The sequence below is a fragment of the Monodon monoceros genome, unplaced genomic scaffold, assembly GCF_005190385.1.
Source record: "Monodon monoceros isolate NGI ecotype Baffin Bay Population unplaced genomic scaffold, NGI_Narwhal_1 Super_Scaffold_2, whole genome shotgun sequence".
NCBI classification, from domain to species: domain Eukaryota; kingdom Metazoa; phylum Chordata; class Mammalia; order Artiodactyla; family Monodontidae; genus Monodon; species Monodon monoceros.
In genome coordinates this window covers 29,421,014-29,439,228 of record NW_021703776.1, presented here as the reverse complement: position 1 = coordinate 29,439,228, position 18,215 = coordinate 29,421,014, and the positions used below count along the sequence as shown (strand labels likewise).

The 18,215-nt window shown below is 43.1% G+C and overlaps 2 protein-coding genes across 17 annotated transcripts in view; one reads left to right on the top strand and one right to left on the bottom strand.

The window, feature by feature from the left end:
* Positions 1-18,215, top strand: part of LOC114901987 (multidrug resistance protein 1) — a 205,695-nt gene that overhangs the window by 162,770 nt on the left and 24,710 nt on the right. For all 14 annotated transcript variants that reach the window (XM_029234278.1, XM_029234276.1, XM_029234275.1 and 11 more), the window contains 6 exons: positions 4,941-5,102; positions 7,881-8,042; positions 10,706-10,852; positions 13,747-13,851; positions 16,070-16,147; positions 17,474-17,557. In XM_029234278.1, the coding sequence (XP_029090111.1) occupies positions 4,941-5,102; positions 7,881-8,042; positions 10,706-10,852; positions 13,747-13,851; positions 16,070-16,147; positions 17,474-17,557 (738 nt within the window). The remainder of the gene's footprint in view (positions 1-4,940; positions 5,103-7,880; positions 8,043-10,705; positions 10,853-13,746; positions 13,852-16,069; positions 16,148-17,473; positions 17,558-18,215) is intronic.
* Positions 14,441-18,215, bottom strand: part of CROT (carnitine O-octanoyltransferase) — a 94,644-nt gene continuing 90,869 nt past the window's right edge. For all 3 annotated transcript variants that reach the window (XR_003795338.1, XR_003795343.1, XM_029234301.1), the window contains one exon: positions 14,441-14,654. The gene's annotated coding sequence lies outside the window, so the exon portion shown is untranslated. The remainder of the gene's footprint in view (positions 14,655-18,215) is intronic.

Below are 18,215 nucleotides of genomic sequence, written 5' to 3'. Positions count from 1 at the left end.
CATTAGATAAAATATCTTTCTTCCAAGTTACTACAGGGAACAATTTTTCCAGTTATTCTAAGGTTACATAACACAGGTCACTGTCTTTCCAGCCTCCAGTAGCAATTTCCTTACTTTTCTTCCAGTCTCCACTAACAGTATCATCACCTCCCTTCTTGCCACTGCCTGCCACTCAGATCCCAGTCCCAAATCCAATGTCACATGTTTTAGGGTTTTGTTACAGTAGCATCCCAGTCTAATTACCAATTTCCATATCAGTTGCTTTAATCCAGCACTTAGTGGGTTGGCTGGTGTGATTCCTCTATTGGTTTTGCCTAGTCTCCCCAGGCAGCTACACTCAGCTCAGGGTCATCTGGGCTGGAATGTTCAAGATGGCCTCCCTCATGTGCCTAGAAGTTGGTGATGGCTGTTGCCTGAGGCAGCTTGATTCTCCTCCGGTAGGCTTCTCATCTTCAAGTAGACCAGACAAGTTTCCTTTCCAGGTAGCTTTCAAAGATGGCAAACACACAAGCTATAAGGCCTCTTGAAGTCTGTGCTTCAGAAATTGCACAAGCATTAATTCCTTCATATGGTTAGGTCAAAGCAAGTCACAAGGACTGCCCAGATTTGATGAGGTGGAAAAATAGACTCCGCCTCTGAAAGGGAGTAGCTGCAAAGTGTTTGTGCCCATGTTTTATCCACCGTAGTTGCTGCAGACAGTTTATAATCTACCCAGTTGACTCCATACATTGCAAGATAACTACACTGATGTATTGTGCAGACTATAAGCTGTGTCTTTAAAAGGGAAATCCTTCATTACTGTACTCCCCCCAGTGATACTAGTCAGTCAATTGGCTGGTCCATCTATTTATATACCACCTCTCTTTCAACAATGAAAAGTTGAGTTTTGTAATTAATTATTTTTCCTCTGAGGAGCATAAGGATATACTACTATTATAGTTATTGTTTTTCCTCCCTTATTACCTAGCCTGGAAGAATAATATTTTCCTTTTGTGGATCCTTTATACATTTATCAATACCTCTTGTGGTACCAAGTTACTGTAGTTAGCTATTTATTTATATGCCTCCTCTGTCTTAGAAAGAATAAACACCCAAAAGGCAGAATTAATAAATGGTTCATGTTTGTGTCTCTATAGCACCTACTCCAGTGCCTTGCCCATAGTAAAGCCTAAATAAATTTTTACTGAATTGATTACCATGGCCAAGGTCATTGAGATGATACATGTCTACATTAAAAAAATGACTAATGACCATTTCTGCTTTTGGCTCAATAGATAGCAGTTATTCATCAAAATAAATAATAGGTTTTTCCAATATAAGGTCTTAAAGAAGAATAGAAAAGCAGACTTGATATTTTGAGTTTTTAAAGAAAGTCAGTAATCACAAAGTTTCATACCTACACACACTCTCCTACTCATAGTGTTTCCATACTGGAGGGGCAAGAAAAGAACCAGAGTAGTGATTTAATGAAATGATCGCCAAAAGTTTCATTTTATGCTTTTTTTTCAGAAGTTCCAGAAGGGCTCATGGAATAGTACTTCCTTTGTTTGGGCCTGCCTTTCATTCCTACACATCCAAAATTAGTAGAAGTTCCAAATTTCTTAATAGTTGGTGTCCTTGAACCTAGGGTATTTATTTGCCAATGTTTTGTCATCACTGGGGTGTTTGAAAATAGCCCTTTGTGTCAGATCTCCTCTACTCTGGCCAAAGAATCTCGGTCAAGGGTGACAGTTGCTAATTTTGAAATTAGCAACTTTGCACACTTTGTTTCTCCTGCACACCAGTCATTTACTCACAAGTCTGACTCCGATTCCTCTGTTTTTTTTAAGTTGATATAGCATCAACCTATTATTATCATAATGATAACGCAGTCACTGTCAGCAGTTTACTCATCACTGTTAGTATCGTGAATATAATTAGGCTGATCAAAGTATTTCCTCTCTGCCTTATCATACATGGACAAAGCCATGCAGCTTCCATATCAGTAAATCAGTAAATATTTATGAATGTTTCTTTGGGGCCCATATGCTAAAAATCAAAGAACAGTCTTAAATGTTGTCCAGTAGTTATGCTCTAGTCTCTCTCTCTTTTTATGATGTAACTCTTTTATATTTATTTAAACACAGTTGATTCATCTGGTTATTTTAGAGTAAGGAGTGAAGAAGAAAGACCACATTATTTTTTTCCAGGTGGCTACAAAATTGGCTCCATAGTCCACCTTCTGTCTACAGAGAGACAGAGACAAAGCATATTTATTCATACTATCATACTAATTCTTAAATGTTTCATGTCTATTTCTGGACTCTCTATATGGTTCTATTGATCAAATTGTCTTTTCACGTGATAGCTTCCCCCAGACTTTACTATTTTAATTGCTGTAGCTTTTTTTTGTTTTAATTAATTTATTTATTTTTGGCTGCATTGGGTTTTTGTTGCTGCCTGCGGGCTTTTTCCAGTTGTGGTGAGCGGGGGGGGGGCTACTCTTTATTGCGGTGCGTGGGCTTGTCATTGTGGTGGCTTCTCTTGTTGTGGAGCACGAGCTCTAGGCGCGCGGGCTGAGTAGTTGTGGCTCATGGGCTCTAGAGCACGGGCTCAGTAGTTGTGGCACACGGGCTTAGTTGCTCCGCGGCATGTGGGATCTTCCCGGACCAGGGCCCGAACCCGTGTGCCCTGCGTTGGCAGGCGGATACTTAACCACTGCGCCACCAGGGAAGCCCTAATTGCTGTAGCTTTTTATGTTTTAGTATCTGGTGGAGATATTACCCAGATACTCATTAACTTTTTCAGAATTTTCATGGATGCTCTTTTTAAAAAAGTTGAGATATAATTCAGATACCATAAAGTTCACCCTTTTAAAATGCACAGTTCGTTGTTTTTTTCAATACATTCACAAGATTTTGCAACCATCAGCACAGTCTCACTGCAGAATATTTTCATCATCCTGAAAGGAAACCTTGTACCGATTAGCAGCCACTCTCCATTCCACCCTCACCCTTGCTCTTGGCAACCAATAATCTGCTTTCTCTCTCTGTGGATTTGCCCATTCTGGACATTTTATATAAATAGAATCATACGAGGCATGGTCTTTTGTGACTGGCTTCTTTCACTTAGCATAATGTTTTCAAGGTTCATCCATATTGAAACACGCATCAGAATCTCATTCCTTTTTCTGGCCCATTATTATTCCATTGTATGGATATACCACCTTGCATTTATCTTTTGATCAACTGATGAACATTTGGATTTGTTCTCACCTTTTGGCTATTATAAATCTAGCCTTTTTTTTTTTAACATCTTTATTAGAGTATAATTGCTTTACAGTGTTGTGTTAGTTTCTGCTGTGTGACAAAGTGAATCAGCTATATGCACACGTATATCCCCATATCCCCTCCCTCTTGCGTCTCCCTCCCACCCTCCTTATCCCATCCCTCTAGGTGGTTGCAAAGCACGGAGCTGATCTCCCTGTGCCATGCAGCTGCTTCCCACTAGCTATCTATTTTACATCTGGCAGTGTATATATGTCAGTGCTACTCTCTTACTTCGTCCCAGCTTACCCTTCCCCCTCCCTGTGGCCTCGAGTCCATTCTCTACGTCTGTGTCTTTATTCCTGTCCTGCCCCTAGGTTCATCAGAACCTTTTTTTCCTTTTTTTAGGTTCCATATATATGTGTTAGCATATGGTGTTTGTTTTTCTCTTTCTGACTTACTTCACTCTGTATGACAGACTCTAGGTCCATCCACCTCACTACAAATAACTCAATTTTGTTTCTTTTTATGGTTGAGTAATATTCCATTGTATATATGTGCCACATCTTCTTTATCCATTCATCTGTCGATGGGCACTTAGGCTGCTTCCATGTCTTGGCTATTGTAAATAAAGCTGCAGTGAGCATTGTGGTACATGACTCTTTTTGAATTATGGTTTTCTCAGGGTATATGCCCAGTATTGGGATTGCTGGATCCTATGGTGGCTCTATTTTTAGTTTTTTAAGGAACCTCCATACTGTTCTCCATAGTGGCTGTATCCACTTACATTCCCATCAACAGTGTAGGAGGGTTCCCTTTTCTCCACACCCTCTCCAGCATTTACTGTTTGTAGATTTTTTGATGATTAGCCTCTCATTTCTATCTTTTTAACTACTTAGGTGACTTTGGCTGTACTCTAATAACCATCCTAAGGATGTGGCTTTATTGCCTCAGAGTAGGAGTGGTCTTAAGAAGTGGTTAGTCTTGATAGGGCTAATGAGTATTAAAAAACAATAGCCATTGTTAATGACATAACATGAAGAGTTTGATGGGCACTTTCCAGGTTGTAAATGCCCGTTCATACACCCACCAAGCCAATGACATGTGAGTTCAGGGAGCTACTTAGGGGGGTGATTTGTAGATTTCAGCATCCGTAAAAATCACCTGAAGCACTTGTTAAAAATCATAGTTAATGGCCCCACTCCAGAGTTTGGAATTCAGATGGTCTTTGAACCATGATGTGAACCATCCATATCCCAGGGTATGTTTTCACCTAAGCTGCCTGCATGTAGTCCATTAGAATTACAGTCAAAATCAGGCACTACAGAAGTGCTCTGGAGAAGACTGTATGTGGCAACAACTTCTGAACATGCTTCTGCTAAAGTCTCTCACATATCGTATAACTCAGAACGAGGGCTTCTCACACAGGTATGAAAACATTTGAGAAGGGTTGTAGACCTCCAGAGTTATCCATCCTCATCCTGGAGGGACTGGCCTCCTGTCTGGTCCAGAACTTAAGTCTCCTTTTAGCCATTCACAGGTGAGTGATGCCTTTGTGGCCTAATCACCCGGGGATGGTGAGCTGCTCTTGCATCATCCACAAACACCTCCATCCAAGTGCTTAATTGTGTGTTAGTTGACAGTGCGGGACATCGTAACCCTCCTGCCTTACATGTTTGTCCTTCTCCCCTTTAGGCCAGGGAAGGCCGGACCACCGTAGTGATAGCACACCGATTGTCTACAATCCGAAATGCAGATGTCATTGCTGGGTTTGAGGATGGAGTCATTGTGGAGCAAGGAAGCCACAAAGAACTAATGAAGAAGGAAGGGGTGTACTTCAGGCTTGTTAACATGCAGGTATCTGCTTCCTGGGAAGTTCTTCTGCTGTTTTCTCCTCAATATAGTATTCTTTATTTTGTTTATTAAAATATCATGTAGCTAATGCCATGTTGAGAAATAAGAAGTTTTCAGGAAGATGCCTAAGACTGAGACTTTAATTCAGAGTCGTTGAAAGAATCTCTAAAGAGAAAGGTGAGGGGGGAGGAAAATAAAGGAAAATGCCCAAAACAGTTTGAACTTACTCTTTACGACAGAGATTCTTAATTGCCTGGGGAATGAACTTCTTGAGCAACTTTGCAAAATAAATAACCTAAAAATATGTTATTCTGTAAACATGATTCTTATATTTGTAAAAGTATATACATTTGCTTTGATATAACTGTAACTAGTATGTACATAATTTTGTTCTTTTTCTTCACATTTCAGATACACATCACCCAGATCCTATCATTTTAATGGGTCCTCAGCATCTTTTCACACGTTCCTTGGCTGTTTGTCTGTTTTCCTCTGTGAAAGCGTCTGTTCCTGTATTAGGCTGTTTCCTGTTGAGTTGTTCATGATATTCTTATTGATTTATAAGAACACCTTGCATAAAAAGGAAATACACATTTCTCTTGCATGTATTGAAAGTATTTTTCCTGCTTTGTTCTCTCAACTTCACTTTGTTGTTTGGTTGGCTGCCATAAAAAAAGCTTTAAAATTGTATATGATTAGATTATCATTTTTCCTCTCCATGTCTTCAGGATTTGGGGTTGTTCTTAGGATATTCACCCATATTTCCTTTCAACATTTATTGTTTTATTTTTTATGGTTGAATATTCGAGGCAGCTGAAGTATATCCAGGTGTAGGAAATAAGGGCTATTGGTTTCAAATATATACTTTTTATCAACTGGTGAAAAGTGGCCATCTTGGCTTTGGAGCTCAATGACCTCAGCTCCCAGTAAATGAGGGCTTTAGGTGAGGCACAGAAAAGTATATTATGAGATAGAGAGAGGGATTATGCATTTGGTCATAGAAGAAGTCTAAAATCAGAATGGGCTTATTGGAAGAACTGTCTGTTGAGATAGCATGGACAAGATGACAAAAGGAGAAAAAGATAAGAAAAGGATTGATGAGAAGTGGTTCAGTTTGACTTGCCATGTGCTAGAATTTGGGGGAGCCAGGCTCGAGCATGTGGTGGGGAACCGTGGAAGATTGTTGAGCTGGGGTGTGATTTGAGCAGGACTGCCCTTCAGGAAAGTGACTCTGATAGCAGTGTGGGAGTGGATGGAAGTGAGGATGTGGGGACCAGTTACAAGACTAAGTCTCTAAGCTAGGTTGTTTTTTTGTTTTTTAATAAATCTATTTACTTATTTATTTATTTTTGGCTACGTTGGGTCTTTGTTGCGGTGCACGGGCTTCTCATTGTGGTGGCTTCTCTTGTTGCAGAGCGTGAGCTCTAGGCACGCGGGCTTCTGTAGTTGTGGGTCATAGGCTCTAGAGCGCAGGCTCAGTAGTTGTAGCGCACGGGCTTAGCTGCTCCGTGGCATGTGGGATCTTCCCGGACCAGGGATCGAACCCGTGTCCCCTGCATTGGCAGGTGGATTCTTAACCACTGCGCCACCAGGGAAGTCCCACTAGGTTGGCTTTTGCTGGGAGATGGTATGAAACCGTTCCAGTGGGAAACAAGGAAGTCCACCAAGCAGAGCGTACCTTCAGTGGGGTTCAAGGCACAAGGGCAATATTCTGTCAGGTGCTGAAAGCACAACTGGAAAGTAGGATCAGATTAGATCCAGAGCTCAAGACAGACAGCCTCTGTGGGTACAGTAAGGCACTAGCCAGATAATTGGGTTTGGGGACAGGACCTGAAGGGAAAAAGACAATAGCACAAGAACTGAGGTCCTGGACAAAGCATTAAGATGTGGACTCAGACATGGCGGAAGCAAACAGAGAACAAAGTTAGACTCCAGGAAGGTTGGGTTGATATTCCCTCATCTAGCATTGAGCTAAAGGTCCTTAAATTATCCCTCTTCCTGACCCTTTAAGGAGAGAGTTGATCCCAAAGTGGGCATTGAGGCTGAACCTGCAGGACTGTTCCCCTGGGGTGAGGTGTGGATGAATCTCTGCAGGACTCTGAGGAAGAAACATGATGGTACTCAGCCAGATTAACAGCCTCCCTTGGGCAGTGACCAGCTTTTCCTTGTTTATAAAAATGAGCCCTGGGGGCTTCCCTGGTGGCGCAGTGGTTGAGAGTCCGCCTGCCGATGCAGGGGACACGGGTTCGTGCCCCGGTCCGGGAAGATCCCACATGCCGCGGAGCGGCTGGGCCCGTGAGCCATGGCTGCTGAGCCTGCGCGTCCGGAGCCTGTGCTCCACAACGGGAGAGGCCACAACAGTGAGAGGCCCGCGTACCGCAGAAAAAAAAAAAAAAAAAAAAAAAAAAGGAGCCCTGGGTAATGTTTCTGTTTATTCTTCTGCCCTGTGGTGCTCTCTAACTTGTTCTCTGGATCCTGACGTATTGAGGAAATTCCCAGTTACCTGCTGGATAATGAATACTTTGCCTTTTAATTTTTAGAGAATATTTTTATATTCCAGGTTTCACACTGAATTTAACCTTTCTGTCCTTTGTAACCTCTTTTACTTCCACGTGTTGATATACTTCTTGACACTTTGCAGCTAACTTTGACTGAGAAGCTGTGACGGAATCTGAAAGTCTTGACACGTGATATTCAAATGGCTGTATGGTTCTAAACTTGGAGGTTACATCCGTCTGGACACAGGCACACACACAATTCAATGTTTTGTTCTTCTTTTAGACATTAGGAAGCCAGATCCAGCCAGAAGAATTTAAAGTTGCACGAACTGATGAAAACCCTGCCATGGGTTTGGCTCGTCCCATAGTTAGGAGTTCTTTTCATAAAAGCCTGAGGAATTCGCGAAAGTATCAGAATGCCTTTGATGTGGAAACCATTGAACTTGTGAGTTGTTTTTCACTTAAATCCTTAGTTGTTTAGTTTTGCTGTTGAAATTCTTAGTCTTGCAAGTATATTGCAGGCACAGAGGATTCCTGCCATGAGCCATACTCCTCTTAAAAAAGGGAAATATCATGGGCTTCCCTGGTGGCGCAGTGGTTGGGAGTCCGCCTGCCGATGCGGGCGACGCGGGTTCGTGCCCCGGTCCGGGAGGATCCCACATGGCGCGGAGCGGCTGGGCCCATGAGCCATGGCCGCTGAGCCTGTGCGTCCGGAGCCTGTGCTCTGCAGCGGGAGAGGCCACAGCGGTGAGAGGCCCATGTATCGCAAAAAAAAAAAAAAAAAAAAAGGGAAATATCAAATTTTAAATGTATTTGTCAAAAATTGAAATCAATTCCAATTAAAATTGGATTTCCAATGAAAAAAGATCCAAAAACATAGTCTTTGTGCTTAGATGCTTAAAATTAAAACTAGATATTCCACTTATTTTTGAGGTCCAGAGATAAATAAGGCTGGTGTAAAGTAAGAGGCCCTGATATTTGCATGCTCTAGTAGGTAGGATTACTTTTGATTTCTGTGCTAGGAAACTCAGATTAATATCAGTTTAAGAAAAATAAGAGGTTTTATTTCTCTTTCACATAAAAAAATCTTAAAGGTGAGAAACCCAGGGCTAGAATGGTGACTCTGCCATGGTTACCATGGATTCAGGTTCCTTTCATATTTATCCTCACTATCCTGGCATGTAGCTTCCATTCTCAATGATCGAAAATGGCTCCTGAAGCTCCAGCCATCACATCTGTGTTCCAAGGAGCAAGAAGAAGCAAAGATTTTCCATAAGTCCGATACAGTACTTTTATTTATATGTCACTGGCCATAACTTAATCACATGGCGCTACTTAGCTACAAGGAAGGGTAGATAACTGAATCTTTTTGCTATATGCATTGCTACTCTGAATAAGATTGGAATTCTCTTACTAAGACAAAGGAGAATAACCAGAAATAGCCAAAGTGTACATTCTTTAACGTTTCTCACCTGAAGACTTGGGATGTTATTAATTCAAGTTAACAGAAGCCTTTATAATATTGATAAAAAGGGAATCCATTCCAAGAAAAGATATTTTATGATTTTAAGAAATGGTTTGAGAATGCCTTTTGATGTTGTTTATTGATAAAAGCTGAGTTTATTTTTACTTTTGTATTGGCCTGAAGACACTAATCCTACCGAGAATTCACTGCATCTGTTTTTCTCTGCCCACAATGTTATTGACTGCAGAGATTACGAGGGCTCTCTCAGAGGTCTCAATCTTGGTGTATTTATGGAAAGAGAATAACAATTGAATTATTGTGGAGCTGCATTATCATCCGTAAGATAAACAATTTCCCCCTTTTTGGCTGTGGAAGTATTTACTTCTCATTTCCTCATTTATCTGGACAGTTATGCTGCTAAATCTTGAGAGTCTGGTATTTTAGAGGAGCGCTTCTCTTTGAGAAATGCACAGAGAAGAGTGGGAGTCAGAAAATGCCACATCAACAAGACTGTCCTAAGTGCCATCATAGAGGGATAAACAATGTGCCCAAGGAGTGGGGGAAATTAAGTCTGATCAGAAGGGCCTGGAGGACCTGTTGGTGTGTGAAGAGCAGCCTCAGCTCGTTTAACAGGCTGGAGACCAGGGCTACACGATGTTAACTAGGGAGGAAAAAAACACCCTAAAATGCAGAGAAAATGGGTGGCTTGAAAGAGGAGGGCTGAATAGAAACTATTCCCATGTTCTCTTTTTCATAGAGACACAAACATGACCTATTTAAACAACTGTAAGGCTGTGGGATTCCATAGGCACCTTTTGTATCTAGTTTACTGTTAAACCACCTCTGTAGTCAGAATACTCTCCTTTATGTGACCTAAATCCTTCATGCTTGACCAGACACTGAGTTCAGCATTTGCTGAGAACCCGATGTGTGCCAGGCATTGGGCTATTTCTAGGGATATAAAGACATAGTCTTCACCTTAAAAACAAACAAACAAACAAGTAGAGTCATGTAAACAAAGGAAAACAAACAAAGAAGCAGAGTCATGTAAACAAACAGGGTGGGGGGATCACAAAACAAGCTAAGCTATGCAATGGAAGAAGTCCGCAGAGGGAACAGTGGTGAAAGAAAAGGGGAGTAGTTACTTTAGTTTTGTGAGCTGGGAACACGTCACAGAAAAGGCATCGCTGGGCAGCGTTCCGGGGTGAGGAGACCAGGCCCACGTCCTCAGGTTAATCATGGCGCCTTGTGTTGGTGAGGACACTTACCCATCCCTTCATGGGTCTTGTCTCATGTGACCCCAACATCATGCCGGACTTGAACTGGACTTGAATTCTAGGGCATTTTGTGCCCAGATCCTGCTTCTGCCCACTCTGCCGAGGCTGGAATAGAGATGGGCTGGTCATACCATGAAGATTGCTTCTTGGGTGAAGGACTCATACTCAGCTTACGCCGTGTAGTCAATGGACAGAGTTAACATTTGGTAACATCCTGTCCAACCCTCTAGTAGTTCGCCGGAGCCTGGTCACTCTCTGCACCTAGTTAGCAAGTTCCTGGAGGGTGATGCCAGGCCTTCTCTCTGTCCATAAACTCCAGTGACGGTAGTGTTGTCACCTTTTTGTCCTGACATGTATGTGTTCTAGGATGAAACTGTGCCGTCGGTGTCTTTTATGAAGATCCTGAAACTGAATAAAACAGAATGGCCCTACTTTGTGGTGGGAACTCTGTGTGCTGTTGCCAACGGGGCGCTGCAGCCAGCCTTCTCGGTCATCTTCTCAGAGATTATAGAGGTGAGGCTGAAAACACCACGGGACAGCTTGATGGTGAAGTGATGAAATCACTTCACCATTACATCAGTTCTCATGCCGACCTGGTCCATTTTGCAGTAAAGCAGCCTCACATTAAACTAAGCCCGAGGTTTTAATTCCCTTTGGAGGAAAGCTGTGAGGCAAAAGAAAAAACAGGCAAGTTATGCTATCAATGAAATTAGAAACTGTAAATTCCCTGAAGAAGGCATTCTGATTCACTGTCTTCATTTGGATGAACTGGTGTCAGGCAGTGATTCCCCATCCCGTCTGTGGAGAGGAGATGCATGTCTCACTGGATGGCTGGGTGGTGGGGCAGGGGAAGAGTTCAACTCTCAAGTGTTCAAGAGGCTAGGCTCTGGGGACAGACCGGCCTCACCACTTAATCGCTGTGCAAATTGGGCAAATGCTTTCCCTTGCTGTACCTCAGTTTCTTCATCTGCAAAATAAACCTGCCTCCTAGGATGGCTGAGGGTTAAGAGATGATTTAGGTAACTATTTAAGAGTGTCTGCCTCGAAGTAAGGATTCAAAAAGTTGCTACATCATTGTTTAGCAATCCTTACAAGGCTTGGGGAGGCTAAGAAGGAAAACCTACACTATCCAGTTGTTAAATTCATTGGGGGATATTTATCAGAAGTGATCAGAAATATCTAAGGCTCCATAAAATCCAACATTTATATTTTATAACCTTAGTCAATCTCTAATGTTATTGGAGAGACTTTTTTGTTAAAGATGAATTATTCTCCATCATACGACGACTTTATTCTACTGTTTTTCAGCTTTTTTTCTATCTTTGTTTTTTTTTTTTTTTTTTTTTTTTCGGTACGCGGGCCTCTCACCGTTGTGGCCTCTCCCGCTGCGGAGCACAGGCTCCGGACGCGCAAGCTCAGCAGCCATGGCTCACGGGCCCAGCCGCTCCGCGGCATGTGGGATCCTCCTGGACCGGGGCACGAACCTGCGTCCTCTGCGTCGGCAGGTGGACTGTCAACCACTGTGCTACCAGGGAAGCCCTCTATCTTTGTTATTTGAGCTTCATATAATGTATTATCCTTCAAAGTTTTTTTATTTTATTAATTAATTTTTATTGGAGTATAGCTGCTAAGAGTTTATTATGCTTGTGACTTTGAACATTGGTTTAAGACCACAAGCTAAAAAACAAATTAGGAAGAACCCTCCAACTGTTCTTACGTTACAAAATAAGGCAATCCCTGGCTCTCCTGCAATTCAAGAGCTGTGTGGATTGTATTTATATTTGGGGGCATCTCCTTTGTGTCAAATGCTGGTCTTGGAGATCAAGCAGGAAACAAAATAAGTTCTGCCCTCAAACAGCTTACCCTCTATTGGGACAGACACAGAATACAACCAAAAAGCAAATAATGTAATGTGTCACAGCATAGCAAGCATTTTAAAAGCAGGGTCTGGCAGTACAGGGGCTGGAGCTGGAGGTGCTGTTTCATGCGGGAGGGTCAGGAGAGGCCTGTCGGGGCAGAGGCCCCGTGGAGTGGAGGGTGGTGAGCAGGTAGGGGTCAGGGAGGAGTTCAGGGAGAGGGAACAGCAAATGCAGAGGAAGAGGCACAAACACGAATATGTGCAGCCACACACAGTCCATAGGCAGTGTTTCAGCCTATGTTAATAACCGCAAACAGTAAGTCCGCTACATGCGAACTTTCCAGTTGTGAACGCACGTGCCAGCCCCTGTATGCCAGCTGTTGTACTACTGTACTTTTCAAGGTACTGTACTGTAAGATTGAGACTGTTTTCTTTTTCTTTTTTTTTTTTTTTTTTTTTTGCGGTACGCGGGCCTCTCACTGTTGTGGCCTCTCCCGTTGCGGAGCATAGGCTCCAGACGCACAGGCTTAGCAGCCATGGCTCATGGGCCCAGCCGCTCCGCGGCATGTGGGATCTTCCCAGACCAGGGCACGAACCTGTGTCCCCTGCGCCACCAGGGGAGCCCCATTCTTCACCTTTTGATGTTCACCTTTCTTTCTAATATTACATCAATTAATTTCTTTTACATAGTTAATATCATGCTGTCACAATTTCCCCCTGCCCTTTTCTTTGCATATTAACATAGGTACTTTCCAATTGCAAATTTTTGAAGGTACATTTTTTTCTTTTTTTAATTATTATTATTATTATTTTTTTTTTTGCGGTATGCGGGCCTCTCACTGTTGTGGCCTCTCCCGATGCGGAGCACAGGCTCCGGACGCACAGGCTCAGCAGCCATGGCTCACGGGCCTAGCCGCTCCGCGGCATGTGTGATCTTCCCGGACCGGGGCACAAACCCGTCTCCTGCATCGGCAGGCAGACTCTCAGCCACTGCGCCACCAGGGAAGCCCTGTTTTCTTTATTTTTCGTGTTTGTTTTTTATGTATGTATTATCTGTGTGAAAAGTATTATAAACCTAATACAGTACAGCACTATATATATATACCCGACTGTGTTAGTGGGGTACCTAGGCTAACTTTGTTGGACTTACGAACAAATTGGACTTACAAACGCGCTCTCAGAACGGAACTCGTATTGTATTCCTCCGATTCATAGAGACAGGAAGTAGAATGGTGGCTCCCAAATGGCTGGGGGGAGGGTCATGGGAGTTACTGTTTAATGAGTACAGAATTTCAGTTGTGGATGATGAAAGAATTCTGGAGATGGATGGCAGTGAAGGTGGCACAATGCTGTCAGTACCCTTAATGCCACTGACTCGTATACTTAAAATCTGTTCAGCCATTTTTATGTTATGTATATTTTAGCACAGTTAAAAAAAAACACATATTCAAAACCTAGTTTTTAAAATGTGATGCTCAAACCATTGTTTATGGGAGGAATAAACAAAGATTATGTAATCCAAGTGGGTGTTTTAAATGTTCTTTTGTAGATTTTTGGACCAGGGGACGATGAAGTGAAGCAGCAGAAATGCAACATGTTCTCATTGCTCTTTTTAGGTCTGGGAATTATTTCTTTTTTTACTTTCTTCCTTCAGGTAGGTCCCTATGATTTGATCTTCTCATAGAGTCTATATTCAGTTAGAAAATACAGATTAATTACCTATTAATTAGATTTTTGTTAATTATCTGTTAATATAAATAATTGATTAATCAAAATCCAATAAAAGAAACAGGTGATCAGAACCTTAGCTTTGATTTGGAACTTCCAAATCTTAGACTGAAATGAATTGCAGACACAGTTGGCACAAGGCTCTTTGAGAGGGCAGTGTCCTAGGCAGGGGGAATTGTGACTTCCCTGTGTGCTAAATTACGTCATGTTACAGGCTGGCCCTCAGCAAACATTCATTACCAAGGACAAAAGAGACTTGAATTCACAGGACAACATAAGTCCCAGTTAAACTCAACTAGTCATAAACTGGAAAAAAATCAGTACAATAGCATTCTCTCTCTCTTTTTTTTTTAATAAATTTATTTTATTTTTGGCTGCGTTCTGTCTTCGTTGCTATGCACGGGCTTTCTCTAGTTGCGGCGAGCGGGGGCTACTCTTCGTGTGGTGCACGGGCTTCTCATTGCAGTGGCTTCTCTTGTTGTGGAGCACGGGATCTAGGCGCGCAGGCTTCAGTAGTTGTGGCTCGCGGGCTTCAGTAGTTGTGGCACACGGGCTTAGCTGTTCTGCGGCGTGTGAGATCTTCCCGGACCAGGGATCAAACCCGTGTCCCCTGCATTGGCAGGCGGATTCTTAACCACTGCGCCACCAGGGAAGCCCAGCATTCTCTTTTTGTTACTCTTCATATAATATCAAGTAACTTCTCTGATATTTTCTTCCTTACTTGATGAACTGTTTGAAAGAATGCACATTATATTGCATTTAGATATTGTAGACCCGGACAAAATGAACTAGTATACTTTGCTCTGGTTGTACTTGTCTACCTAGACTTTTACCAAATTTCTTTTGTCTCTTTAACTCAGTGCCTTTCCAGTACACACAGGCCTTTCTAGTACAATCCATTAAGGCCACAGAATATTTCCTAGTCATGCCCAGTGTGCTTCTCTTTGATTATTGTTGAGCCAGTGGTAAAAGTAAGCCTAGCTTTTTATTTAGAAATCAGAGCCTTGCTCGTAGCAACTCAATGTCCAATGCAGCCGCAAGCCCTGGTGTGTTAGGGAGTAGAGCATACATATGCTGCACCAACAGTGGGCTGATGGACGGAACTATGGAGCCCTCACGGGCCTTGAGCAATCTGCCAGCAAAGGCGGGAGGAGACCAGGGCAGTCTAGGCCTGGAGCCCTGGGGCAGACTCACCCTGAGCACTGACCACTGATCCTCTTGGTTTAGTGAAGACCTTGGATGCATCCTCCCCAGAGAGCACCCCACGTGCCCACCCCAACACTCAGCATGGCTGGAGGCTCACACCCATGCCAGTGCCTGGGAAGCAAACCCAGCTCTGGACATCTGGTCTGGTCTCCAGTTTGAACAGGATATAATTAGAAAGAGGGAAAGTGTCTGGCAAGGATGCTGGGGCAGAAGGAGTAGCCTAATTGTTCGCTAATCTGAGAGCAGGTGGAGATGTGACGGGGAAGCAGCAAACTCATCTGGAGTTTGATACTCCAGACATCCTCCCTCCCTCTACACTACAGGAGCCAAAACGCATCCCTGCATAGAATTTTGTTACTTCTGTTGGAGACTGATTTGCTTAAAGCATTAGGAACACACTGAACGTTGTAATTAAGTACAGTATTCTTCTCACTGAGATGTTGTCCTTGAGAGTTTTGAAAAGGAAGTCTATTTAGAATGCTTCAGAAGCCAGAACTAGATAACTTCTAAGGGTTTTGGTTTTAGGATTCTATTGTATACCAATGATTTAGAAGTATATGAATTTTAAAAAAATTTTTATGGAAGTATAGTTGATTTAAATGTGTTAATTTGTGCTGTACAGCAAAGTGACTTGGTTATACATATACAAACATTCTTTCTTTAATATTTCTTTCCATTTTGGTGTATCATAGGATACTGAATATCGTTCTCTGTGCTGTACAGTAGGTCCTTGCTGTTTATCCGTCCCATATATAATAGCTTACATCTAGCAGTACATGTACTTTAAGTTAGGACTTTGAATTAGTATCTGGTCATAGACTTTGTTATTTGAATAGTTGATTCATAAATAAATATTATAGAAATCCATGCGAATACACCCACTTGTGTCAGAACGCTTGTGATCATCAAAAGGGACAAAAGCCTTTCTTCTCGCCCAGGGCTTCACATTTGGGAAGGCTGGCGAGATCCTCACCACAAGGCTGCGGTCCATGGCTTTTAAAGCAATGCTGAGACAGGTAGGTGTGAGCTCGGGAGCAGTTCTTTCCTTTCAAGCCTCTTCCTGTTCTGGCTGGTGTGCTGCCCTGCGTGTTGTGTGTCCCAGGTGTTCATGCAAGGACTGGTCAGGGCCTAGCTAATTGTCCTGGTCCTTCAGTATCCAAAGACCTCTCAGGGTTTTCGTAGGAGTAGGCTGAATTTAGGTCACTTTGGGGGCTTATTTTGCAACTATCTATCCATGTGGATACTATCATTTCAAGGACCTGTATCTGTTTTCTGGATTCTACGCAGGCCCTGGTGAGTCATTTGAGACTCCAGGATGCCTTTCCACAAAGGAAAGGGTGGTTGGCAGTGTTCCTGTCCCACGATTGACCATACTAACTATAGGTTTTACCAAATGTTGGTAATTGAGTTTGTTAGAGCTCTGCTTTCCCGTTAATTCACTTGTTAATTCACTCAGTCATTACCCACTAGGTACCAGACAGTGTGCTAGTAGCTGGGCCTATAAAATGCCTTATCTGCCCTCTTGGGAAGGTCACAGCCCAGTGTAGGACATGTGGGAAAATGTGCAAACATGAATTCTCTATTTTTATAGAGAAGGCTTAAGAGAGGGCCAGAATATTGTCCAACCAATTGATAGGAATCGATTACATTCCTGTTCACAAAAGGGCACAGAGCAGGTATCATATTTTGTGCAAGTCTGAATTTGCAGACCTCTTTCAGTGTCTTTTAAACTGTTGCTATGGAGGAAAAATTACTTTATATGAAGCTTAAAGATGCTGTGGATAAATGGCTTATAATTAAAATCATATCTAAGATGGACTCTTTTAATCCTTGCTTCAAACAAAACAAAACAAAAACGTGGTGAGAAACCAGGGCTGATGATCTCATGCCTAGAATTTGCAAGAAAGAGCCGTGTCCAGCACAACTCCACCGTGTCCAGCACAACTCCTTTGTGAGAGACACCACCCCATCAGGATACTACGGAAGTATCCGTAGAACAAGTTGTGAGGACTGGGTGATGGACACACCCACGGGCTCGGGCTCCGGGGAAGCTGGCAGCGAGCACAGCTGCCATCTGCATAAGCCCCGCCCCCGGTCAGTGTGCTTTCCCAGCACAGCAGAGCCCGATGCAGGTGGGGATGGAGCTTGCATCCTGGTGGGGCTCCGAGGTGTATGCTCGAGGCAGGGACTAGAGCTCCCACTGCATGGGAGGTCTCCCCTCAACTCCAACACCCAAGTTAAGTGTGGATATTTCCTCAGCATTGAATGTTTGGGATGTTTCATCTGATTTTCTCTGCTTGTTTTAATTTGGAATGAATTTAAAGGTGTATTTTGTGCCATAGGACATGAGCTGGTTTGATGATCATAAAAACAGTACTGGTGCACTTTCTACGAGACTCGCGATAGATGCCTCCCAAGTCCAAGGGGTATGTAGACTGCACTCCACTACTGTTTTTCCTTAACATGGTTTGGAATAAACATATGGCATAGCTGCGACCTTTAAGCTGACTTCAGGTGCAAATAACAGAAAAGTCAAACTGGCCTAAACAATAAAGAGGAAGGTTGGACTTCAGGGCTCACAAGTGGCCCGAAGGACTTAGGCGTCTTCTGTCTATTGGCTCTGAGTGGCTTTCAGTCCTCAGGGTTGGCTTCACCCTGAGGCTCGTTCCCTCGTGGCCACAGGGCGGCTGCCAGGAGCAACCATAGCTACAAGCTTCCTTGTTTCCAATCCAGTGAAAGACAGTGCACACCTAGGCCTCGACTGCCAAACAAACACCCTTCCCTTACATCTAATTAAGACTAATTTGGGTCACATGCCCAACCCTAACCAATAACTGGCTCCAAGTGCGGCCATCTTCCTGGCTTCCCTCCCCAGCTCTGGAGCTGAGGTCTGTTACCTGGGAACTCCCTGCTTCTCCATAGTGCAGGAGAGCAGCAAGTCCCCTGCAGTGTCCCCTGTGAGGGCCCTCTTTTCTCACTGGTGCAAACAGGACTTCATCTTTATGCATGCTTTACAGGGGGATGGTCTCTTAGGGTCTGTACCCTGGGTACCAGATGGTCTCTTGGGGCTCGTGAATCTCCCTC